Source organism: Sprattus sprattus (assembly GCF_963457725.1).
Source record: "Sprattus sprattus genome assembly, chromosome: 3".
Taxonomy (NCBI): domain Eukaryota; kingdom Metazoa; phylum Chordata; class Actinopteri; order Clupeiformes; family Clupeidae; genus Sprattus; species Sprattus sprattus.
Window position 1 is genome coordinate 8266739 of NC_137922.1, and position 27500 is coordinate 8294238.

The 27500-nt window shown below is 48.0% G+C and overlaps 1 protein-coding gene across 1 annotated transcript in view; it reads left to right on the forward strand.

The window, feature by feature from the left end:
- ncanb (neurocan b) overlaps nucleotides 1-27500 on the forward strand; it is a gene marked incomplete at its 5' end in the record, with an annotated part of 103224 nt that overhangs the window by 16340 nt on the left and 59384 nt on the right. Inside the window, 5 exons of the mRNA XM_080835340.1 lie at nucleotides 3762-3936; nucleotides 5683-5810; nucleotides 7368-7661; nucleotides 8136-9005; nucleotides 15047-16435. Coding sequence (XP_080691466.1) covers nucleotides 3762-3936; nucleotides 5683-5810; nucleotides 7368-7661; nucleotides 8136-9005; nucleotides 15047-16435 — 2856 coding nt within the window. The remainder of the gene's footprint in view (nucleotides 1-3761; nucleotides 3937-5682; nucleotides 5811-7367; nucleotides 7662-8135; nucleotides 9006-15046; nucleotides 16436-27500) is intronic.

The following is a 27500-nucleotide window of genomic DNA, read 5'->3' on the forward strand; positions in this document are numbered from 1 at the left end:
GTACAAAAAGCCCATTACTCAGCCCATGGTCTAGAACTGATCTTATGGGCTAAGCCTTAATTGCAAGTCATGGTACATTGCAGACAGCAGCACTCTCAATAATAATCTTCTAAGTGCCAAACACTCTAATGAACAGGTATTGATATTTACTACACAGTATCATAATCATGTTCATTTATATACCGTATATTTAATATAGCTATATGTTGCCTGACCTTGACTGTATTCAGTCTGTATTTCCCATCTGGCTCATATTAACGGGCTAATCCTCTGAGTTTCACCAATTAGAGTTTGAGTATTGATTCCTGTTGTCGGCGAGCAGCATGAAATATTTCAGCTGGTTAAGTGTGGATGCAAAACTAGCTGCAGCTCAGAAAGGATGAGAGTGTAAAGTCTCATTTGTGTCTAGCTGTTCACACACACATATAAAGACGCTTTGTCCTCCCCATCGTTTGCCCCGCACACTTTTCTTCCAACTCAGCATTAATCTGCATTTGCTAGCACACTCCCAGACAGCACAGTCCACATTCTATCAGTTAGGTCTCTGCCTGGTGTAACACATCACTGCTTCATAAAGCTATGGTGGTCTAAATGAGGTACGCTGCTATGGTGGTCTAAATGAGGTACGGTGCTATGGTGGTCTAAATGAGGTACGGTGATATGGTGGTCTAAATGAGGTAAAGCTATGGTGGTCTAAATGAGGTACGGTGCTATGGTGGTCTAAATGAGGTACGGTGCTATGGTGGTCTAAATGAGGTACGGTGCTATGGTGGTCTAAATGAGGTACGGTGATATGGTGGTCTAAATGAGGTAAAGCTATGGTGGTCTTAATGAGGTAAAGCTATGGTGGTCTAAATGAGGTACGGTGCTATGGTGGTCTAAATGAGGTACGGTGCTATGGTGGTGTAAATGAGGTAAAGCTATGGTGGTCTAAATGAGGTACGGTGCTATGGTGGTCTAAATGAGGTAAAGCTATGGTGGTCTAAATGAGGTAAAGCTATGGTGGTCTAAATGAGGTACGGTGCTATGGTGGTCTAAATGAGGTACGGTGCTATGGTGGTCTAAATGAGGTACGGTGCTATGGTGGTCAAAATGAGGTACGGTGCTATGGTGGTCTAAATGAGGTAAAGCTATGGTGGTCTAAATGAGGTACGGTGCTATGGTGGTCTAAATGAGGTACGATGCTATGGTGGTCTAAATGAGGTAAAGCTATGGTGGTCTAAATGAGGTACGGTGCTATGGTGGTCTAAATGAGGTACGGTCATAAAGCTATGGTGGTCTAAATGAGGTAAAGCTATGGTGGTCTAAATGAGGTAAAGCTATGGTGGTCTAAATGAGGTACGGTGCTATGGTGGTCTAAATGAGGTACGCTGCTATGGTGGTCTAAATGAGGTACGGTGCTATGGTGGTCTAAATGAGGTACGGTGATATGGTGGTCTAAATGAGGTAAAGCTATGGTGGTCTAAATGAGGTACGGTGCTATGGTGGTCTAAATGAGGTACGGTGCTATGGTGGTCTAAATGAGGTACGGTGCTATGGTGGTCTAAATGAGGTACGGTGATATGGTGGTCTAAATGAGGTAAAGCTATGGTGGTCTTAATGAGGTAAAGCTATGGTGGTCTAAATGAGGTACGGTGCTATGGTGGTCTAAATGAGGTACGGTGCTATGGTGGTGTAAATGAGGTAAAGCTATGGTGGTCTAAATGAGGTACGGTGCTATGGTGGTCTAAATGAGGTAAAGCTATGGTGGTCTAAATGAGGTAAAGCTATGGTGGTCTAAATGAGGTACGGTGCTATGGTGGTCTAAATGAGGTACGGTGCTATGGTGGTCTAAATGAGGTACGGTGCTATGGTGGTCAAAATGAGGTACGGTGCTATGGTGGTCTAAATGAGGTAAAGCTATGGTGGTCTAAATGAGGTACGGTGCTATGGTGGTCTAAATGAGGTACGATGCTATGGTGGTCTAAATGAGGTAAAGCTATGGTGGTCTAAATGAGGTACGGTGCTATGGTGGTCTAAATGAGGTACGGTCATAAAGCTATGGTGGTCTAAATGAGGTAAAGCTATGGTGGTCTAAATGAGGTAAAGCTATGGTGGTCTAAATGAGATACGGTGCTATGGTGGTCTAAATGAGGTACGGTGCTATGGTGGTCTAAATGAGGTACGGTGCTGTGGTGGTCTAAATGAGGTAAAGCTATGGTGGTCTAAATGAGGTGAAGCTATGGTGGTCTAAATGAGGTACGTCAGTCTTTCAGGGAGATGGTTGTGTTTCTGCGGGGCGGAACTTATTCCTGTGGTTGGTTTCATTCATTCCTTATTTGCACAAATGTATTTCATGGGTAGAAAAGTTCCTGCCAAAGTGTGTCAAAGAAGATGGAAAGAAGGAAAATAAAAGAATAAAAGAAAATAACAGCACGAGGAGGAGCAGAAGAGTAAAATGAAAGGAAAAAAACAAACAAAACCCCCTCCCAGTGCCTTTGAAGTGTGGAGACTGGGAGAGGATGCACCACGGTGGGTTCGGACCACGGAGCGATGGGGATGTGTGTGTGTGTGTGTGTGTGTGTGTTTGTGTGGGTGTGTGTGTGTGTGTGTGTGTGTGTGTGTGTGTGTGTGTGTGTGTGTGTGTGTGTGTGTGTGTGTGTGTGTGATGGGGATGCCTGGCAGGTGTTCTGTGGGTTCTGATGGGGATGCCTGGCCAGCAGCATGATTGCTTGAATTGGCCCCAGGCCTGAGAGCAGCCCTCCCTCCATTCCTCCACAGAAAGCTTCAGAAGATAAAGGAGCCATTTGAAAGTTGTATTCCTGCATCCCCTCCATCCACCCTCCCCTCCATCCTCCACCCTCCATCCACCCTCCATCCACCCTCCATCCACCCTCCATCCACCCTCCCCGGCCTCTCTCCCTTTCATGTGCTGCTCCCTTCTGGGATTGGATGTGTGAATGGCTGTGAGAGATGGCAGTTATGTGTGTGTGTGTTTGTGTGTGTGTGTGTGTGTGTGTGTGTGTGTGTGTGTGTGTGTGAGTGTGTGTGTGTGGATGTGTGAATGGCTGTGAGAGATGGCAGTTGTTGTGGGTGTGTATGTGTGTGTGTGTGTGTGTGTGTGTGTGTGGAGGCGGGGATGGGGATGCCGTGGCTCGGCAGCTGGGGAATACTAGATGGACACTTCAAAAGCAATCCCATTCCCATTTCTCTGCACAGCGGAGTGGAATCCTGTCCAGTCACAGGTCAGGGGCGGCACTACAGCACAGAAACGAGACACATGCCTGCCCTCAAACGACGCCATTCAATTATGTTAGAATTGACTTTGCAGAATGGAAATGAGAAGGAAACATATGGTGTTGTTGCCGTTGAGTTACCTGCAGGTCCCCCATGTATTACATACAGGATATAATGCATCCTTGGTGCTTGGTAAAACACAAACAACCTTTTTATCACAATAACACATCAAATGCACCTCAAGCCCCCTTGTTATCACATTAACACATAAAATGTAACACAATCTTTGCGCCTGTTTTCTCAGTAGTCTTCTGCACTGCCTGAGTAACATACTGTAGACTGTGCTGTGTGTGTGTGCGCGTGTGTGTGTGTGTGTGTGTGTGTGTGTGTTATGGTCAGGTTCATATTAGGCTGAACAGCATACTGCGTCCTCGCGACAATGCAGCTGCTACCATCTTAACACATGCGATATAACTGTTGCTCGGCAGGTTCTTTTGAAGTCGTCTCTCAGCTCTCTCAGCTCAGCTTGCCTCTCTTCTCCTCAGGGGTGGTGTTCCATTACCGGGCTCCACACGACCGCTACGCTCTCTCCTTCGCCGACGCCCAGCGTGTGTGTCTGGAGAACTCCGCGGTGATAGCCACGCCGGCACAGCTGCAGGCCACCTTTGAGGACGGGTACGACAACTGTGACGCAGGCTGGCTGTCGGACCAGACCGTGAGGTAAGGGCAGGTCTTCGTGCCAGTGTCAGTGCAGCAAATTAACTTCCAGAAGAAATAATGTACCCTCACTGTGGAAATAATGTACCCTTACTGTGGCAATAATGTACCCTCACTGTGACTGGATGGCATTATTGCAAGGCCTGTTAGCCTTCCCTTCATTAGTGGCCTGCTAGCCTGCTAGCCTTCCCTTCATTAGTGGCCAGTGGCCTGCTAGCCTTCCCTTCATTAGTGGCCTGCTAGCCTGCTAGCCTTCCCTTCATTAGTGGCCTGCTAGCCTTCCCTTCATTAGTGGCCTGCTAGCCTTCCCTTCATTAGTGGCCAGTGGCCTGCTAGCCTTCCCTTCATTAGTGGCCTGCTAGCCTGCTAGCCTTCCCTTCATTAGTGGCCAGTGGCCTGCTAGCCTTCCCTTCATTAGTGGCCTGCTAGCCTGCTAGCCTTCCCTTCATTAGTTGCCTGCTAGCCTTCCCTTTATTAGTAGCCTGCTAGCCTGCTAGCCTTCCCTTCATTAGTGGCCAGTGGCCTGCTAGCCTTCCCTTCATTAGTGACCAGTGGCCTGCTAGCCTGCTAGCCTTCCCTTCATTAGTGGCCAGTGGCCTGCTAGCCTGCTAGCCTTCCCTTCATTAGTGGCCAGTGGACTGCTAGCCTTCCTTTCATTAGTGGCCAGTGGCCTGCTAGCCTTCCCTTCATTAGTGGCCAGTGGCCTGCTTGCCTGCTAGCCTTCCCTTCATTAGTGGCCAGTGGCCTGCTAGCCTTCCCTTCATTAGAGGCCAGTGGCCTGCTAGCCTTCCCTTCATTAGAGCCAGTGGCCTGCCAGCCTTCCCTTCATTAGTGGCCAGTGGCCTGCTAGCCTGCTAGCCTTCCCTTCATTAGTGACCAGTGGCCTGCTAGCCTGCTAGCCTTCCCTTCATTAGGGGCCAGTGGCCTGCTAGCCTTCCCTTCATTAGTGACCAGTGGCCTGCTAGCCTTCCCTTCATTAGTGACCAGCGGCCTGCTAGCCTGCTAGCCTTCCCTTCATTAGAGCCAGTGGCCTGCTAGCCTGCTAGCCTTCCCTTCATTAGTGGCCAGTGGCCTGCTAGCCTTCCCTTCATTAGTGGCCAGTGGCCTGCTAGCCTTCCCTTCATTAGTGGCCAGTGGCCTGCTAGCCTGCTAGCCTTCCCTTCATTAGAGCCAGTGGCCTGCTAGCCTGCTAGCATTCCCTTCATTAGTGGCCAGTGTCCTGTCAAACTCATGCTCACATACAGCTGTTACATGTGAACGTTCAGCTGCTAATTGTGCTTGGGGGGTCGTTTTCATACGCCCCCACACCTGAGACTCCTTTAATTGGGCCATCTCCAGAGCAGCTTGGCTGCATGTCAATTCAAGCACTCGCAATTAATGCTGCATATAAATAGGAGACGCGAGCACTCGCAATGAATGCAGCAAACATAGAGACATCAGAGATTGAGTGATGCCAACAGTATGGAGTTTCTCCTTTTATCTTTCTTCCCTGCTGGCTTGATGAAAGAAGGTGCAATCTAAACGAGGGGTTCTGTGGAGTGTGTGAGATTCCTTACGCTTTCCCCTCAAACCCTGGAGTGTGTGTTTATAATCTCTTAATCAGTCTTTAACTCAGCGCCTCAATGCCATCTGAATCAATGTGCTTTAGAGTAATTGCACGGTTGGAGCTGGGTATGGATCTGTTTCTCCTTCCAGCCAGGGTGGGAGGTTGTTGGAGGAGTTTCTGATTTCTTTGGCTTCTCTTTGCAGGTACCCAATCCAATCTCCACGGCCAGGTTGCTATGGCGACAGGGAGGACTTACCTGGCGTTAGAAATTATGGCAGCAGGGTCCCCGATGAGCTTTTTGATGTCTACTGCTTCGCCAAGAAACTGCAAGGTACCGCAGGAGGGCATCAATTAGGGTTTAGTCATGCATGGACCTCCAGAGCTGCGGGATGGCACGGATACGACAGCAGAGCTTTGGCTTAAAGTAGTACCGTGACCCAGACCACCAAGAACTCTGTTCAGATCATTACACCCAAGTTAACATAAAGTAGGTCACCTTTGAAGCCTAGTGCTGGGCTCCATGGCTAGTGTAAGCCTGATAAAGACTCATTCACAGGTGATGGTACCAGTGCTAGTGTAAGCTTGATAAAGACTCATTCACAGGTGACTGTACCAGTGCTAGTGTGAGCCTGATAAAGACTCATTCACAGGTGACTGTACCAGTGCTAGTGTAAGCATGATAAAGACTCATTCACAGGTGATGGTACCAGTGCTAGTGTAAGCCTGATAAAGACTCATTCACAGGTGACTGTACCAGTGCTAGTGTAAGCATGATAAAGACTCATTCACAGGTGACTGTACCAGTGCTAGTGTAAGCCTGATAAAGACTCATTCACAGGTGATTGTACCAGTGCCAGTGTAAGCCTGATAAAGACTCATTCACAGGTGATTGTACCAGTGCCAGTGTAAGCCTGATAAAGACTCATTCACAGGTGATGGTACCAGTGCTAGTGTAAGCCTGATAAAGACTCATTCACAGGTGATTGTACCAGTGCTAGTGTAAGCCTGATAAAGACTCATTCACAGGTGACTGTACCAGTCTGCCTTACATGTGGGTCACCTGAACCTCATTAGAGAGGAAAGACACAAAGCCGGATCCACAAAGTACTCTTCTAAATGAGCAAGCTCTCTCTCCCAAAAGTGATTCATACACAAACCTGCCGCTAGTTTGTGAAGGCAGAGACCTCTGGGTCTGCTCTCCACGTGCCGTCGTTCATCACCTGTGCCGTGCTCTGCTTCTGTCATCCTGCTCATTAGGCTGTGTGCCCTGTTAACCTGGCTCTTCTTGTGTGTGTGTGTGTGTGTGTGTGTGTGTGTGTGTGTGTGTGGCCTGTTAACCTGGCTCTTCTTGTGTGTGTGTGTGTGTGTGTGTGTGTGTGTGTGCCCTGTTAACCTGTCTCTTCTTGTGTGTGTGTGTGTGTGTGTGTGTGTGTGTGTGTGTGTGTGTGTGTGTGTGGCCTGTTAACCTGTCTCTTCTTGTGTGTGTGTGTGTGTGTGTGTGTGCCCTGTTAACCTGGCTCTTCTTGTGTGTGTGTGTGTGTGTGTGCCCTGTTAACCTTGCTTTTCTTATGTGTGTGTCTGTGTGTGTGTGTGTGTGTGTGTGTGTGTGTGTGCCCTGTAAACCTTGCTCTTCTTGTGTGTGTGTGTGTGTGTGTGTGTGTGTGTGCCCTGTTAACCTGGCTCTTCTTGTGTGTGTGTGTGTGTGTGTGTGTGTGTGCCCTGTTAACCTGGCTCTTCTTGTGTGTGTGTGTGTGTGTGTGTGTGCCCTGTTAACCTTGCTCTTCGTGTGTGTGTGTGTGTGTGTGTGTGTGTGTGTGTGTGTGGTGTGTGTGTGTGCCCTGTTAACCTTGCTCTTCCTGCTCTCTGTGGTTATCCCCCTCATTTGCAGGCGAGGTGTTCCACTCCTCCGCCCCTGAGAAGCTGAGCCTGGCCACGGCCTCCACGCACTGCCACACGCTAGGAGGCCAGCTGGCTACGGTGGGGCAGCTCTACCTGGCCTGGCAGGCGGGGCTGGACCGCTGCGACCCTGGCTGGCTGGCAGACGGCAGCGTCCGTTACCCCATCAACCAGCCGCGCCGGAACTGTGGCGGCGGCGAGCCAGGCGTGCGCACCGTCTACCACAACTCCAACCGCACCGGCTTCCCCGACACCACCGCCCTGTTTGATGCCTACTGCTACCGAGGTACCATGGCAACCCATCTGATCGTGACTCATTATTCTAATTAGGTTTGGTATGGGTATGCTTGGATCAACACAGGCTTATCTGTGACAGCTTGCTCCTGGGATGGAATGGCTAAGCTCTCAAGCGTAACCTTTGACCTCAGGCTATGACTGAGGAGAAATGTCCTTTGAATTCTTCAGTCAGACGACCATTTCCATTTTCCTGTTCGGTGTCGTCTGACTAGCAGCCATGTTTGTATAATGGATGGATTCATGCATTTGTACACTTATTACAGAGATTCACTCACTAACACCCGGAAATAAGTTATTTATGAGCTGTTTTTGAGCAAGCCAAAGCCACTGCATTAAAACATGATGAATTCCCCAATATGCACCTCATATTTTATCCAACTTATTTGAATCCCTGATAAAGCATAAAGTATGTTTCGCTGTAAGCGCCATGAGTAATGAACTTCCCTCATGCTGAATATTCCAGAAACACAGAAGGAGGAAACGGCCGTTGAAGCTGTAGGATTTCTCCAGAGGGGAGGAGACTCCTCAGAGGGTCAGACGGATCCCCGGAAGAATGATGATCTTTCCCAGCCCTCCTACCCTCAGCCCTCCTCATGGACTGGCCTGGTGGACCTGGAGACGGACGGGATCAACTCCATCGTCAGTAACGAGTCCGCAGAGATGTCTGAGGAGCACGTCGTGATTCACCTAAAGCCAGAGGAGGCTTCAGTTCGCTGGGGCGAGGAGCAGGGGGAACCTGTGAGGGAACCTCAGGAGGCGAAGGCCCCGAAGATCATGTCGCTTCTCGGCCTGAGCGACCAGGAGAGAGCAGAGAACCAGGGCGGCTCGGCCAAAGAAGAGGAGACGGAAGACGAGGCGGAGGAAGTGGAGTCGCCATTCAGCGTCGACCTTTTGACCGTGGCCTCACCGACTCCTCAGTCCCACCCCAGCGAGAGCGAGGGTGTGCTCTCCAACCTCGTGAACACCATGATGAGGCCATGGAGGTTCTGGAGCGGGTCCACTGAGGTCCGTGCTCAACCCACCTCCTCCAGCTCTAACCCTAGCCCCAACCCCACCCAGGACAGCCCAGGGGCTGAGCCCAAACTGGAGGAGCAGAAAGTGGGGGTGCGTAAAGGCCCACCTAACCCTGACCCCATCCATGCCAACACTATTGTGGAGCCTTCTCACAAGACCTCCATAGCGCTTGACCTGGCCAGCACAGATGATGGACTGTCTGAGCTGGAGAGAGAGCTGATCCCAGAGGTCCAGCATACAGTCACAGCAACACAGAAGGGCTCTGAACATCCAATCAGAGGACAGAAAAACCCCACCGCTGCCCTGACCACATCATCAGGTTTGTCTTTATCACACCCCTTTCCTCTGCCTTAACCACGCCCCTTTCTGTGTTGATCACGCCCCTTTTCTCTGTCTTAATCGCGCCCCTTTCCTCTGTGTGTTCTCTTCAAATGCATTACCTAACTTTACATTTCTTCCGTGAATATCGTCTAGTATATCATTTCTATAAGTATGTCTTGTTATGCATGCATGGGTTTGCATTACTTGTGGGTCTTCAGCTCAGTGGTAGTTGGTACTGTTTCCCACACAAAGGCCCAGCTTACACAAGCTCCTCCTGATTGCGGATGGTTCCTCACAAGGATTTAAAATTGAATAATTATGACTGGTCTCATTGAGTAAATCATTTTGAGTTAGTTTAAATGGCCACTACTTCATTTGAGATGCATGTATAGTCTTTACCAGAGGGTGAAAGAGATGAGGAAGCTGCTTAGGGAGCAGCGCTGTGAAGGGAGAAGAGAGAGAGAGGAAGAGAGAGAAGAGGAGAGAGGGGGGAGAGAGAGAGAGGAAGAGAGAGAAGAGAAGAGAGGGGGGAGAGAGAGAGAGAGGGAGGAAAAGAGAGAAGAGGAGAGGGGGGAGAGAGAGAGGGAGGGAGGAAGAGAGAGGGGGGAGGGAGAGAGAGAGAGGGGGGGAGGGAGAGAGAGAGGGAGAGAGAGAGGGAGAGAGTGACTGGATTGCCTCATCAGAGGAGTGAATCCCATTGGGTGAATCTCATTCCGAGCCCCGCTGTGACCACTTTGGGTTGGTGATAGCTGGTCACTCAGGGAGATGGTGGTCTGCGTCTCGGCCTCATCTCTCTCGCGGTGTGTGTGTGTGTGTGTGTGTATGTGTCTGCCTCTCGGCCTCATCTCTCTCGGTGTGTGTGTGTGTGTGTGTGTGTGTGTGTCTCGGCCCCATCTCATTCTCAGTTAAAAGGATGTGAAGACATTTCAACTTTGCGGGGTCACCATAGCAGGAGAGTCCAATTTCCCTCTGGGGCCACGAAGGAGAATCAATTGCTGTGATTTCAGGGCAACGCTAGAGGAGATTTGAGGTGTGCTGGTCCCATGTGCATTGAGGGACACATGAAATGTCCAACAGATGAGGCTGTGTGTGTGTGTGTGTGTGTGTGTGTGTGTGTGTGTGTGTGTGTGTGTGTGTGTGTGTGTGTGTGTGTGTGTGTGTGTGTGTGTGTGTCTGTGTGTGTGTGTGTGTGTGTGTGTGTGTGTGTGTGTGTGTGTGTGTGTGCTGATGAGCTGTGAGGAATGGAAATTGTCTCTATGTTTCTCTCCGTGGGTCATCTGGCTCCACTTCATCTATTCTAAAGTCCCCCGCAGAAACCATCTTCAGTCTTCAGCATTAATGTTTCATGTTGGGGGGAAACCGAGACTTCAGACATCATGTATTATTTACACTGATTCCTAATTAATGCTTCACTGCCAGGGTACCACCAGTGGTGTGTGTGTGTGTGTGTGTGTGTGTGTGTGTGTGTGTGTCTGGGTATCACCAGTGGTCCAACACTCTCAGTCTCGCTCTCAAATTAACTCTTCTGTTGTTGGATGCCGTCCATAATTACAATAGATCTTGAGGGAGAAGTGCTTTGAGAAAATATAAAGTCTGCATCAGGAAGATTTAATGGAGGTTTGTCTGAGAGATGTTTTTTTTTTCAGCTGTCAAAAAATACTGTTTGATTCATCCTAACAAATACAGTTTAATTGGACAAAAACCTATGTAGACTGTTATAACAAAAGTAAAAAACCAATATTTAGGGACTCATTTCAAATGTAAAAACATCCTTTGACAACGGAACTATCTGTGTATTTCAGAAACTGTGTAGTAGCCCGAGGCACCCTTTACAGCGTGATATACATTTGATCCCATGAACGCGTGTGTGTGTGTGTGTCTGCTTTAGAAGAGGTCATCCCTTAGAATCAGTGCTGCTACTGCAGAACTGCAAAAGGCTCATTTATTCTTATTTTATGTCATCTTGTCATGAACATTTATTTAAAATCCTCCTTCTCAGTCTCCCCATGTTTTTTTTCTTATCCTGACCGTATTTGGCCCTGAGTGACGTGAGGGATGAGTTCGTGAATGGTTCCTCTTCTGAGGCACTTATTGTTCATAGCGGCCCGTCATCGCCCATTCATTTGGACGTTTAATTATTGATCTCAAACATGAATACATGAATACATGCCATTACTGTCTGTATATGGGGCTGGAGTGCTTAATTAGTTATTCATGTTATTAATTGCGCTATTATTCAAATTCAGGCTCCCATGTAGATTTCAACCCAGCCTCTCTCGGCCCGTGGAGATGTTACATCAGCTGATTAAACAAGTAGTTTAATTACATTTTATTTAATATTAGATTCATCCACACATCCACTCAGTCTGTGAGTGCAGAGAGAGCATAGCGTGTTAGCATACACATGCTAGACCAACACACCAGCTTCAGCGCCGGGACTGAAATCAGACAAACAGACAAACAGAAACAAGACAAACAGACAAACAGACAAACAGAAAAAAGACAAACAGACAAACATTTCGCTCAGAATACTACGAGCACAGACAGGTGAAGCTAAAAAGGCAGCAATTCATTTTTGAGAATATAAGCGGTTTGCTATGCAAATTTATTTTATTCAACAGATTAATAGATTACTGGTTGGTAATGGCAACAGTTTGGGCATTAATAGATGCATAATCACTATGCTATATTAAGATGCATAATCACTATGCTATATTTACATTTACATTTACATTTAGCCATTTAGCAGACGCTTTTGTCCAAAGCGACATACAAGGGAGAGAACAATCAAGCTAAGAGCAATAAAACCTGGTGTAACAAAAGATACTGCTTATTTAAAAAAAAAAAAAAAATGAAAACGACATAGAAAGAAAAAGAAGTGCGGGCCTGTAACTGCTTAAGTGCAAGTTAGGCCAAGGTGCCAGTTAGGAAGGGAGGTGCTCTCTGAAGAGTTGGGTTTTCAAGAGCTTCTTGAAGGTAGAGAGGGACGCCCCTGCTCTGGTAGTGCTAGGCAGGTCGTTCCACCAACGTTGACCTACAACTGAGAATAGCCTGGATTGCCGTGCTTGCACTGGGGGCAGTGCCAGACGACGCTCACTGGATGAGCGCAGCGTCCTGGGTGTAACATTTGCCCTTACAAGAGCATTTAGGTACGTGGGAGCAGACCCAGTAAGCAGCACTTTGTAGGCAAGCATAAGTGACTTGAACTTGATGCGAGCAGCTACCGGCAGCCAGTGGAGCTCAGTGAGTAGCGGGGTGACATGTGCCCTCTTTGGTTGGTTGAACACCAGACGTGCCACCGCGTTCTGGATCATCTGTAGTGGTTTTACCACACATGCCGGCAGGCCCGTTAGGAGGGTGTTGCAGTAGTCGAGGCGGGAACTCACCAAGGTTTGCACCAGCAGCTGGGTGGCATACTGGGTTAGGTACGGCCTGATTTTGCGGATGTTGTATAGCGCAAAGCGGCATGACCTGGCGACAGAGGCGATGTGGGCTGTGAAGGTTAGTTGGTCATCAATAATGACCCCGAGGTTTCTTGCTGTTTTGGATGGAGCAAGAGATAAAGGGCCCTATTTTAACGATCAGAAACGCAAGTAGGACAGCGCCAAGCGCAAGTAGCTGTGTGGGCGGCACTATGGCGCATTTGCTATTATAACAGCGGAAAAAGCACACTTGCGCCCAGCGCAAATGTCAAATGGGTTGGTCCAAAGGAGGTTACTCAGCCATAGGTGTGGTTTGGGCGTAATATGCAATAAACCAATCAGAGCGTCATCTCACATTCCCTTTAAGAGCGAGGAGCGCATATTCCATAGCGGCTTGTTATTATAATGGCGGAATTACCTGGAGGAAGACCGTGAGGCCACCAGAACGTGTGTTACCAGAAACAATCACGGCAATATTTTCCCATGCTTGTTTGGAGAAATGTTTCTACTTTTCATTTCTCGTTTGTATTTTTTCAGTTACTTGCATTCATTTTTTGGTGGCAACATATTTGAAATAAAAGTCAAAAAAACAAACTTTCCTCATGTTTTGAGCTCACCCTCACTGAATCACTAGGTTATGTATGCATGGTAATAATATTGCACCCATCGACACATACAGTTCATCCTCACGTCTTCTAAAGTCCTCTAATGTATCCTCATTTACGTCATTGACACATCCATGATTCATGGTAATGTATTCATGGTAAACGTATGTGAATATGGGTGCACTCTATAGCGCCAAGGACGCCAGGGAACCCATACTTCTCCCAGAACGCCTGCTTAGCCCTCTCTTGGCTGTCGGGTGTTACGGGAAATTTTATGAATTCCCCAGCATGTCGGACTAGACCTCACATAACTGCATGTATAGCCGAACTTATTGCAGACTGTGATAGGGACAGTGTGTGTCTGTCCCCAGCTCATCTGCCAGAGAGAGAGCGAGTGAGTGTGAGTGTGTGTGTGTGTGCGCGCAGCCACTGATCAGGGTCTCCTCTCTTCCGATCTCTCCCTCTCCCTCCCTTTCCTCCTTATCTCACCGCAGACTGTGATAGGGACAGTGTGCTTCTGTCCCCAGCTCATCTGCCAGGAGGTGGCAGAACCGCCATTACAATTAACCTGAATCATTTGGGTCAATGTGTACGCTAGATGTATGACTATTTTTTAAATATCTTGGATATTGATATCACAATGATTTCCTCATGTGGTAAATACTTTATTTTCCTTGTAATTATAGATGGCTTGCCAAAAAATTGGTGTTAATCTCTCGTGTAGACGAGAGAAAGTAAAGTGTAGCCTACTGTGCAGCCAAGCACGCGTCCTTAAAATAGCGTCTGAATACCCGCCACAGACTCTACACAATGCGCCTCTGACATTAGACTAGCTTTTTTCTGGTCAACGGCGCAATGTCGTTTTGAAACTGCAAAATACCACTTGCGTCTGAAAAATGCCTTCTCTTTTCCGCCCCGCCCATGTCGGCGCAATTTCATTTCGACGCGCGCCTCTGGAGGGAAAATCCCGCTGTGCGCTGGGTGCAAGATAGGGCCCAAAGAGTCAGTGTTGATGTTGATGTTGTGGTGGATGACCTGTTTGGCTGGGTAGACCATCAGTTTTGTTTTGGCCAGGTTCAGCTGAAGGTGGTGTTTTTTCATCCATGTGGATATATCAGCAAGACAGTCCGAGATCCGTGCCGAAACAGTGTTGTCCTCAGGAGGGAAGGACAGAACCAGCTGAGTATCATCGGCATAACAGTGGTAGGAAAAACCATGCGAGCGGATGATAGGGCCCAGTGAGGTGGTGTAGATGGCAAAGAGAAGTGGTCCCAATACCGACCCCTGGGGCACCCCAGTGGTGAGGTGGTTGGGTACAGATAGATGACCTTGCCATGACACCTTGAATGAGCGCCCAGTGAGGTACAATTCAAACCAGGAGTGCGCCTTGCCTGAGATGCCCATACTTGACAGTATGGAGAGAAGGATGCGGTGGTTGACTGTATCAAATGCAGCTGATAGGTCAAGCAGGACGAGAGCTGAGGATTGAGCTGCTGCTCTAGCTGTTTTCAGGGCCTCTGTCACAGATAGCACTATATTAAGATGTATAATCACTATGCTATATTACAGTAAGATGCATAATCACTATGCTATATTACAGTAAGATGCATAATCACTATGCTATATTAAGATGCATAATCACTATGCTATATTAAGATGCATAATCACTATGCTATATTTAGATGCATAATCACTATGCTATATTTAGATGCATAATCACTATGCTATATTTAGATGCATAATCACTATGGTATATTTAGATGCATAATCACTATGCTATATTTAGATGCATAATCACTATGCTATATTTGGATGCATAATCACTATGCTATATTAAGATGCATAATCACTATGCTATATTTAGATGCATAATCACTATGCTATATTTAAATGTATCTATTACAGGTCATTATTGCTAGGTGGGGGTAGTGAGCTTTCATAGCTCATAAAGAACACATTTAAATCAAGCTGTCCAGTCCTTGATTTAATCCTTGTTTGTCTTCTGATTGTAGGCCTCCTTGCACAGAGACCCACTGACGTGGCAGATCCCACCTCAGCTAGTAATGCATCGCCAGGCTGGAGGAGCACGTTTGGATCGTCCCCAGTGCTTGGCAGCAAACAACGATGGACCTTGAAATCCGTAAAAGGAACCAAACTTGGCGCCCCAGGTGGCAGCAGCAGCAGCATCGGCAGCAGCGGAGAGCATACACACACACACACACACACACACCATGTCTATCAGGGTAGAGGTACCCCTGTGGAGCCCATGGAGGCTAAGGCGGGCGCACTGGAGGTCGTGGCCATGCCTCCCTCCAAAGACACACACACACACACACACACACACCTCCTCACCATGCCTCCCTCCACAGACAGCTCCTATGAGAACTACTCCGGGGAGGGGAGAGAGGAGGCCGACCCGTCTCCCCAGGGCCCGCCTCCTCCTCCAGTGTCAGCGAGGACGGCCTCTTCTCCTCCACCTGTGTCAGGGAGGACGGCCTCAGAGGAGGAGGGCACAGACACCGAGGGCAGCACAGGTGGAGACCCACTGGAGGCGATTAGTGACCAGGTGAGAGAGACCACCGTCTCTGACGTCAACCCCGCCAAGAACCAGCCAGTGATTCTGCAGACCACAGTCCAGTGGCAGTTAGTGCGTCTGCCTACAGCGCCACCTAGTGGTGGTGGAGGATCCCCTGAAGCTGAGCCGCAGCAGACGTCTGAGGAGCCTGAGAGGAACCCCGAGGAGGCGAGGGGGGAGATCCTGTTCGTCCGCAGGCCCACGGAGAAACTGCCTCCTGCCTCCTCACCAAGCAAAGATGGCAGCCCTTTAGTCAGGAGGAAGCAGAGCTTCGCCAAGGGCTCAGTGTTGCAACACACCACTGTGGCCTACTCCGCTGTGCAACACACCACTGTGGCCAGCTCCACTCTGGCCTCCTCCGCTGTGTCTAGCTCCACTACCCTGACACCAACCCTGACACCGGCCACAGACTTCATCACAGAGTCTGCCATCACACTGCTGCCAGTCGAGCAGGATGAGCCTCAGGCGCTGGTCTCAACCACTCCACCCACTCGCTTAGGACTCCATGCAACCAGCGGATCACCTCATCTTACCAGCCCACCACCAGGAGCCAGTGGGTCACCTCATCTTACCAGCCCACCACCAGGAGCCAGTGGATCACCTCATCTTACCAGCCCACCACCAGGAGCCAGGGACAAGACCAGGGGGGTCGAGTATAGGACTCCTGTGTCCGAGTCCTTTGTGGTGGCTCGGGGCTGGAGAACCCTCCCTGGCTTAAACTTCCTGCCGGTCGAGCACAGGTCAGCGCAGGTCACACGGAATGCCACGGCAGAGAGCTCAGGCAGAGTGGCTGCCAACCTGGGATACGACCCTCAAAACCCATCAGGTAAATTCACCCTTTTTTCCTCCATCGCTGAAAACCACCCATCTAGCCCCTCAGGGTTTATTTAGCTGTGTGCTGTTCGTGATGCCCCTGTGATCTTTCAGTGGAGTGTTCCATCCCGGCTAAAGTGCCGAGCTCTTGAAGCAACACAAACACAAACACACACACACACACACACACACACACACACACACACACACACACACACACACACCCTGTGAGGGTTAGGGTTCAGTTGAGTGTTCCATCCCGGCTAAAGTGCCGAGCTCTTGAAGCAACACACACACACACACAGACACACACACACACACACACACACACACACACACACACACACCCTGTGAGGGTTAGGGTTCAGTTGAGTGTTCCATCCCGGCTAAAGTGCCGAGCTCTTGAAGCAACCGCCACTCATTTGATTTGATTTCACGCTGCTGATGTGCTCCTGCTGGTCGGCACGGCGATGTCTGTAAACAAAGAGGCTGTGAACTGAAGCCGAAGCAGCCTGAGTGGAGAAATTAGAGGGTCAGGGGGAGTGTGTGTGTGTGTGTGTGTGTGTGTGTGTGTGTGTGTGTCTGTGTGCGAGTGGAATAATTAGAAGGTCGGGAGAGAGCAATTAAGGGGGGCTTGAGAAAGCAAAGATCTTGGTCCTGAACAAATCAATGATGGCAGAAGAGCTACAAGATGTGGGCTGTAATTGACTCCAGTCCCTCTCCCTCTCTCTTTCTCTCTCTCTCCATTCTTCTCTCCAGTCCCTCTCTCTTTCTCTCTCTCTCCATTCTTCTCTCCAGTCCCTCTCCCTCTCTCTTTCTCTCTCTCTCCATTCTTCTCTCTCTTTCTCTCTCTCTCCATTCTTCTCTCTCTTCCATGTTTGTTTAAAATGGTGTAGCTTCACAGAAGCCATGTCTCAGTCTGGCATAATACAGCTGCTCGTTAAATATGTCCTTCTCTGTTTTTCCATATGCGGCCCTTCCTTTTATTAAGTGTCCTATTTGTGTTGATTCCATTTGCCTTTGTCTTTAGTACATACTCTTATACTGTTACATTAGGTTGAACGTTTATATAGATCCCTAAATGCTTTTGTATTTTTTAGCAAATTACCGGAAACTGGAAAACTAACCCGAGAGCAAGAGGGCTAGAATTGCCGTTGTCATGGTGACTGTTTTTGTGAAATGGTCCTTATGTTGATATACTTGAACCTGAACACTAAATAAACATCAGTGTCATACAAATAAATAAATACATAAAGGAAATAAACATCAGTGGCATACAAATAAATAAATAAATGAAATGCTCATCAGTGTCATAAAAATACTCACATAACGTTTTAGACATGAAGGCCCTTTTAGCTAGCCAGCAGTTCAAAACAGCTGTAAGTCAATAATGATGCTAACTGTAGCGGACAGGTAAACAAAGGTCAAAGATCAATAATGATGCGTACTGTAGTGGACAGGTAAACAAAGGAGTTAATCAAAAGCTTGGCTGCCCTTGAGCTGCGGAGGGCAGGACACATACACACACACACACACACACACACACACCTTGAGCTGCAGGACACGGCACTGTTTGTCCTCTTCCTCTTCCCTTCCAGCGGTGCCAGTGGAACTGGCCAGACCCTTTTAATCAATGATCAGCACACACAGAGACTACAGTAATGAAACACATACATACACACACACACACACACACACACACAGAGACTACAGTAATGAAACAGTCTCTGAAGTGCTCTCAGACATCAGGGATCTGTCGCGCACACACACACACACACACACACACAGACAAACACACAAACACAGACACACACACACACACACACACACACACACACACACACACACACTGCTAAGCTCTCTCAGTGCTCGTGGTGCCATGCCCTGCAGCAGTGGCAGCACATATTGGAGACCAGACAGCCGTGACACGCCGCTCCCTCTCTGGGCAGTTAACATCCACACCATCACCTCATGTATACCCATGCAGACACACACACACACACACACACACACACACACACCACACACACACACACACACACATGCAGGGAGAAGCCTTCGGCAGCGGCACACATATAAACCACGGCCTGATTACCATACGTCAAAATAATCACAGGTGTCAGGTAGGACTCCTCATAGAGGCTTCTAGTCATCATTAAATTAAATATGCTTTTTTCCTGGCCATCGAGTCTAAATGTAGCTGAAGCCATTAAACCCGTCCACCGCCTCTCTCATATGCTCATATGGTTTATAGCACACACACAGACACACACACACACACACACGCACACACACACGCTACTTTGGTTTATAGCCACTGTAATACTTCACAAGGCTTTCAGATTTACAACGGCGATTACCTGTAGATCAGAATTTTGCGTGGCTGTTTGGACGGAGAGTGAGTTCTCGCCGTCTGCAAGCTGCCAGGCCCTAAATTGTTCCCCACCAGATGAACTCTCTTGTCTAAGGTCACAGAGTTTCAGTCATCTACACTTAATCTCTGGTGTGTTTGTGTGTGTGTGTGTGTAAAAGGTCGGGATAACCTTCGCGCTTAGAGCTAGCTGTTATACTCATAGAGGACTCAGGAGGGAGAAGATGTTAGAAAAGATGAGGTTTTTTATTTCCTCAAATAGGGCACAAAGGCAGAAAAACAATGACAATACTAAATTAATATAAATTAAACTTTCCAAAAAGACACAGCAATAGGCATCATAGTCTCGATACAGATATACACAATAGTATTCGACTACATATATAAAAATGACCACATTAGCTGGCCAGTGAGAGCTCGTAAGGTTTACACCTTATTAAACACGAACACTCTCGAAATCAAAACAAGGGCAAGTAAAAGGACAAGGGATCTAGCCCATGAGAGCTCCAAAGACTTACGTCTTGTTAAACTGGAACTCTCCTGAACAAAGGAAAAAGGGGAGTTAAAGTAGCCTAGACACAAACCTTAATTGGCTCAAACCAATCAAAACAGCAGGTGTGTCATCGGCACAGGCACCAGCTGGGAATCACAGGCTACACATGGTAGCAATTAGGCTCAATGACGGCATAGCCGACACATATTAAAGCAGCCAAAATACAACAATCTCATTAAACATAAATCGGGTTATCCCGGGAGTTTTAAAACTCAGGCATATCGCGCCCTCATCAAAACACAAACTTAGAGACACTAAACACCGGTAGACAAACGGTATGAAATATGACAATATGATGTATGATTGTTAAACCAAATAAACTGAACCTTTCAGAGACAAGACATTGTATGCTTGCTGACATTAACTGAACAAAGACATGAACATCAAACATGCAACACACACACAAAACACCTGCACCCAGTCCACGAAAGCAGCAGCCTACAGGCTGCAGTGGCGGGTCACACAGGTGCCCCGTAACAGTGTGTGTGTGTGTGTTTGTGTGTGTGTGTGTGTGTGTGTGTGTGTGTATGGGAGTTAGTCATCTACACTAAATCTCTGGTGTGGTTTCAGCTTCCCACCAGATAAAAACAATGTGTGTTGTAACTGCATGGCCAATTTTGATATCAAAATCCTGTTTTTGGACTCTGCAGAGGGTGTTTTTATTTTTTACTCCATTATCAGACCTCAGCTTCTCGTGTCTGGAGCCAGAAATTGGAGGATATTGATTTCTCTGCCCTGCTTTTTCTTTCTGAGATGAATCCAGCTTGGTTCAGGGTTATGTCCTGTGTGTGTGTGTGTGTGTGTGTGTGTGTGTGTGTGTGTGTGAGAGAGAGTGTGTGTGAGAGTGTGTGTGTGTGTGTGTATGTCCTGAGATGAATCCAGCTCCGTTCAGGGTTATGTCCTGAGATGCATTTTAGTTCTTGTGTGGCCCTTTTCATGTCCCCCTTTCCCAGCAGTGTTTGCCATGATCCCTCACCTCACCCAACACTGCACACCATAATCAGTGTTTACCATGATCCCTCTCCTCTCCCAACACTGCACACCATAATCAGTGTTTACCATGCCACCACTGACCTCTCCTCACCCAACACTGCACACCATAATCAGTGTTTACCATGCCACCACTCTCCTCTCCTCACCCAAGACTGCACACCATAATCAGTGTTTACCATGCCACCACTCTCCTCTCCTCACCCAAGACTGCACACCATAATCAGTGTTTACCATGCCACTGCCCTCACCTCACCCAACACTGCACACCATAATCAGTGTTTACCATGCCACCACTGACCTCTCCTCACCCAACACTGCACACCATAATCAGTGTTTACCATGCCACCACTCTCCTCTCCTCACCCAACACTGCACACCATAATCAGTGTTTACCATGCCACCACTCTCCTCTCCTCACCCAACACTGCACACCATAATCAGTGTTTACCATGCCACCACTGCCCTCTCCTCACCCAACACTGCACACCATAATCAGTGTTTACCATGCCACCACTGACCTCTCCTCACCCAACACTGCACACCATAATCAGTGTTTACCATGCCACCACTGCCCTCACCTCACCCAACACTGCACACCATAATCAGTGTTTACCATGCCACCACTGCCCTCACCTCACCCAACACTGCACACCATAATCAGTGTTTGCCATGATCCCTCACCTCACCCAACACTGCACACCATAATCAGTGTTTACCATGCCACCACTGACCTCTCCTCACCCAACACTGCACACCATAATCAGTGTTTACCATGCCACCACTCTCCTCTCCTCACCCAACACTGCACACCATAATCAGTGTTTACCATGCCACCACTGACCTCTCCTCACCCAACACTGCACACCATAATCAGTGTTTACCATGCCACCACTCTCCAGTCCTCACCCAACACTGCACACCATAATCAGTGTTTACCATGCCACCACTGACCTCTCCTCACCCAACACTGCACACCATAATCAGTGTTTACCATGCCACCACTCTCCTCTCCTCACCCAACACTGCACACCATAATCAGTGTTTACCATGCCACTCTCCTGACCTCACCCAACACTGCACACCATAATCAGTGTTTACCATGCCACTCTCCTCTCCTCACCCAACACTGCACACCATAATCAGTGTTTACCATGCCACCACTGCCCTCTCCTCACCCAACACTGCACACCATAATCAGTGTTTACCATGCCACCACTCTCCTCTCCTCACCCAACACTGCACACCATAATCAGTGTTTACCATGCCACCACTGCCCTCTCCTCACCCAACACTGCACACCATAATCAGTGTTTACCATGCCACCACTCTCCTCTCCTCACCCAACACTGCACACCATAATCAGTGTTTACCATGCCACCACTCTCCTCTCCTCACCCAACACTGCACACCATAATCAGTGTTTACCATGCCACCACTGACCTCTCCTCACCCAACACTGCACACCATAATCAGTGTTTACCATGATCCCTCACCTCACCCAACACTGCACACCATAATCAGTGTTTACCATGCCACCACTCTCCTCTCCTCACCCAACACTGCACACCATAATCAGTGTTTACCATGCCACTCTCCTCTCCTCACCCAACACTGCACACCATAATCAGTGTTTACCATGCCACTGCCCTCTCCTCTCCCAACACTGCACACCATAATCAGTGTTTACCATGCCACCACTGCCCTCTCCTCACCCAACACTGCACACCATAATCAGTGTTTACCATGCCACCACTGCCCTCACCTCACCCAATACTCTCCTCTCCTCACCCAACACTGCACACCATAATCAGTGTTTACCATGCCACTCTCCTCTCCTCTCCTCACCTCACCCAACACTGCCCTCTCCTCACCCACCACTCTCCTCTCCTCATCCAACACTGCACACCATAATCGGTGTTTACCATGCCACCACTGCCCTCTCCTCTTCTTACTCAACACTGCCCTCTCCTCACCCAACACTGCACACCATAATCAGTGTTTACCATGCCACCACTGCCCTCTCCTCTCCCAACACTGCACACCATAATCAGTGTTTACCATGCCACCACTGCCCTCACCTCACCCACCACGGCCCTCTCCTCACCCACCACTGCCCTCTCCTCACCCAACAGTGCACACCATAATCAGTGTTTACCATGCCACCACTGCCCTCTCCTCACCCAACACTGCACACCATAATCAGTGTTTACCATGCCACCACTGCCCTCTCCTCTCCCAACACTGCACACCATAATCAGTGTTTACCATGCCACCACTGCCCTCTCCTCTCCCAACACTGCACACCATAATCAGTGTTTACCATGCCACTCTCCTGTCCTCTCCTCTCCTCACCTCACCCAACACTGCCCTCTCCTCACCCACCACTGCCCTCTCCTCACCCAACAGTGCACACTATAATCAGTGTTTACCATGCCACTCTCCTCACCTCCACACCATAATCAGTGTGCACAGCGAGCCCGTGTCTGACCCGGCGTGGACGAGCCTGGCGATTAGGGCCGGCACATGACACAGTCCTCAACCCCGCAAACATCTCTATACCGCTCATCTCTATACAGCTCATACATTCTTAGCCTTTCTCTCCGGCTTCATGCATAAGCATCTGCAGTTCTTCATATCAAACCCCCACGCTGGGTCTAATCCCATGCAGTTGGGTAGCGCTCGTTTAATGAATAGGATTGGCTGAGGCGCTCGCTGCCTTGGGGAAGACATCATACTCCGTGGTGGAGGGCGATAAACAGCGTTACGCTGACTGTACTTAACGCTGGCTCTTTAGTCACGTCTACCACGGGAGCGGGAGCAGGAACGGAAGTGTTGAAAATGAGCTTATCCAGACAGTGAAGAGACCACTCCAGGCTATGTGTAGAGGCCTCCACTAAGACATCCCTTTTCATTATTCAAATAGTCCATTCCAAGAACCTCATTTAAAACAGGCTTCCCGTGCAGATTTCTTTTTTATAATGCAGATTTTTTCCCCACAGATCAGATATGCACTTGTGTAATGGCTCTGTGCTCCATTTAAACACTCGTCTTCATGACGCACAACACACTCTCCGCTCCGTCAGTCCCTGTGATGTACGTGTGTGTGTGGGTGTGGGTGTGGGTGTGGGTGTGGGTGTGTGTGTGTGTGTGTGTGGGTGTGTGTGTGTGTGTGTGTGTGTGTGTGTGAGTGTGTGTGTGTGTATGTGTTCTCTGCAGACTGAGAGTGAAAGATTAAAGATGACCTAGAGTGTTATATTGATGACATCTTTGATACAGCCTGCTTGGGTTGGGTCGACACTCACACACACACACACACACGCACACACGCACACACACACACACACACACACACGCACACACGCACACACGCACACACACACATTGATGACATCTTTGATATAGGCTGCTTGGGTTGGGTCGAGGCACTGCATCCATTGCTGTGAATGCTCCAGCTCCAGAGCATTACAAAGCTACTTGCATTTATGTACCTTTATCTCCCTCTGGAACGAAATACTGTTTTCTGATTGGCTAATGAGGTGTACATTAAGTCCGTATAGACGGACACCTTGGAAGTAGTCCCAGTAGAAAAGTTAAATCGCCGTTCCATATCAATGCTCTTGAATGATTACCATTGACAACCAACGAAAGGTTTTTTTTTTTTTTTTTTTTTAACTCACTACTTTCTCTAATGGGAGCACTAGGCTTCAAATCAAGAATTCATCAGGTTATTATGCATATTAAGTTTCCTAAAGATTAAGGAAATAGTAAATGATAATAATAATAAAAAAAAAAAAATTGGATGTTGTAAACAGGAGATAAGCTGGATAACGGCCTTCGAGCTGCGCGTTCTTTGCCCCGCATCGTCCATTATCTTTGTAGAACTGTACAGCTCGTCGGACGTTATCCCTTACATATCTTTTATTTCATTTACATATACGTATGTAACTGTATCTTTGATTTCCATAGGCTATAATCTAGTCAGAAATTGAAACACACCCCAAATTGGATTAAATCTCTTTTATGAAACGAGAACCAAACAGTAGAGAAACAGTTCCTCTTTTAATTTTTTTCCCTTCGCTGCTGTCAGTCTTGCATATCTTCGGCTGCATGATAAATCACTTTTCCGTGTTTTACACTGAGAGCAGAATACTGTAGGTGTTTTAAGTTGTGTCCCCCCCCCCCCCCCCCCCCCCCCCACGCCTTGCCTGGAGGCTGTTCAGTGGAGATAACGATCTTGCAGGAAGTGAAAGAACAAATGTGAGCTGTTCTGCCTCACTCTTGTGCCTCGTGCTGCATATGATCTTTTATCATGCAGGAATGTGACGCTTGTGCTGTGCTGTGCTGTGCTGTGCTGTGCTGTGCTGTGCTGTGCTGTGCTGTGCTGTGCTGTGCTGTGCTGTGCTGTGCTGTGCTGTGCTGTGCTGTGCTGGACTGAGCTGTGCTGGACTGTGCTGGACTGTGAGGGAATGTGACGCTGGCGCTGAGAGCTGCCTCTGGGAGATGACTGGGCCTGAGCTCTGCTCACAAGAGCCTGCTGTGAGTCTGTAAAGGTTGCATTTGAGTGGATGTACTTATATTGGTCATAATTGGGTGTACTTCATGACCATAGATTTAAATTCAGACCTTGTAAAGACCAGTTAAAAGACCAATTGAAAAAAAAAAAATCCCCATCCCCTTTGTACTGAAAGCTGAATATGCTTGCTTTATGGTGGATGTAAAACCTATTACCCTCTGACCTCTTACTGAATAGCACCGCTTTTCCTTTGCTGCTGAAACAAGCATTTCCATATATATTTTATAAGGACACTACGGACGTACAGCGTTTAATGGTTAGATGAATTCATGGAGCTGGTGTCTGATAGAGCCCCTCCCTACGCGTGCGTGCGTGTGTGTGTGTGTGTGTGTGTGTGTGTGTGTGTGTTACGCCTACAGTGTGGACTCTTTGTCCTCTGATGTCACGAGTAATGGAATGCTATTAATCTTTTAATTTCGCCCTCTTGGAAATAACATCACCTCACTGTAACACAAAGAGGTAAAATCAGGCCGTGGGGCTGATGTCGGTGAGATGCCGACATCAATTCTCCTCGGCTGAAGGCATTGGCCGCCTCGGCTTAGTGTGACACGCCGACCAGGGACCCAGGTGACCTGGGTGGTGCCAGGAGCGCTGTAATAAAGGATTAGCCATCTATCCAGGAACGCGGTAATAAAGTATTAGCCATCTATCCAGGAGCGCGGTAATAAAGTATTGGCCATATTCCCCCACACTTCCATTTAAGAAGAACAGCCACCATATTCCCCCCACACTTTCATTGAAGAAGAACAGCCACCATATTCCCCCACACTTCCATTTAAGAAGAACAGCCACCATATTCCCCCCACACTTTCATTGAAGGAGAACAGCCACCATATTCCCCCCACACTTCCATTTAAGAAGAACAGCCACCATCCCCCACGATTCTATTTAAGAAGAACAGCCACCATATTCCCCCCACGATTCTATTTAAGAAGAACAGCCACCATCCCCCACACTTCCATTTAAGAAGAACAGCCAGCATCCCCCAGGATTCTATTTAAGAAGAACAGCCACCATATGTTCGGCACAAGAAGAAGAATTACCGTAGCGCTGCATAGAAATGTACAAGACGCCGAAGAGAGTGAGTTACATGTGAGTTACATGTGTGCACTATTCGTGGCAAATGTCAATGGTTGTGCTCTAAGTGCACCATTGTGTAAACTCTGGGTTGGTAGCCCTGCTGTGATGTCCTCACACAGAGCGCCCAGAGAGCAAACACGAGGCTGTTGAAGTTACTTACACGCCTCCTCACCCGTGTGTCTGTGAGTGTGTGTGTGTGTGTGCAAACACGAGGCTGTTGAAGTTACTTACACGCTTCCTCAGTCTGCACTAATCAATCAGGGCGAGCACTCAGTGTCTGGAACCATGTTCCTGTCTTTTAAGAGCTGATTTGAAGTGAAGAAGAGGAGGTGGAGGACGTTAAGGGTATGGAGGGGGGGGGGGGGGGGGGGGTGGGTGGGTGTTCATGTCCCCAATAACCTATCCGTCAGAAACTCATAAATGCTAACAACAGTTGAGCCAGAAAGGTGCATGAAGGCCCTTTGTCTGGCTACATGCTTCCACACTCTCTCTCTCTCTCCTTCTCTTTCTCTCTCTCTCTCTCTCTCTCTCTCTCTCTCTCTCTCTCTCTCTCTCTCTCTCTATCCCCCCCCCCCTCTCTCTCTCACACACACACACACACACACACTTACACTGCTGTGAAGTGGTACTCTGTTTATAAGCTATTATATTTTATTTTAGAGACGAGGAGAAAGATCTTTATTAAATTGTTTTGTATGGAACTGAGAGCTACTGACAATGATCTATTCACTGAATCCTTTTATAGTTTAAAATATCTGTTTTATTTCATGAGCTGTAGCTTCCTTGCTTGATGACCTGCATAATATGATTATGTCCTTGTGTCTTATAGTTTACATTTTCAGACTTGTTCATGGAAGGCTACACTAAATCTTTCCCAAATAGTTGTTCAGTGATGTGAGTGTGTGTGTGTGTGTGTGTGTGTGTGTGTTCAGTGATGTGAGTAACACACCTATTGTTATTTCCCTGTGTGGGCTCAGTACCCGACACACTCAGCATGTAATCAACAGTATTTATCACAGTCCACGTTTAGTCTTAATATTGTTCTCATGCAATTCCTAGAGTGAAAAAGAGCTGTACTCCTAATTAACGGTAATTATGAATAATCGTTAAGATCCCTCCTCCACTCCCCCTGAGGCCCCCCCCCCCGAACTCCTCCTCCCCCCCACCTGCCTGTGATTTTGAATCAAGCTCAGCCGTGCTCACAGTGCAGCACAGGGGAGGATTCACACTCAACTTCTACTCCTCTAAATGGTCCCATGAACGTATTGGAGTCTGATAGTCACAGGGTAGTGATTCATGCATTCACCATTCTCTTTTACCAGATCGCTTAATACTCCTTAGTTTGGCCTTCCTGACTCCGCTAGATGAACTGCAGGGCCATACGAACATATATTTAGTATATTTGACACTGAACGAGTAGTAGTTTATTTGACACTGAATGAGCAGAAGTATATTTGACACTGAATGAGTATATTTGACACTGAATGAGTAGAAGTATATTTGACACT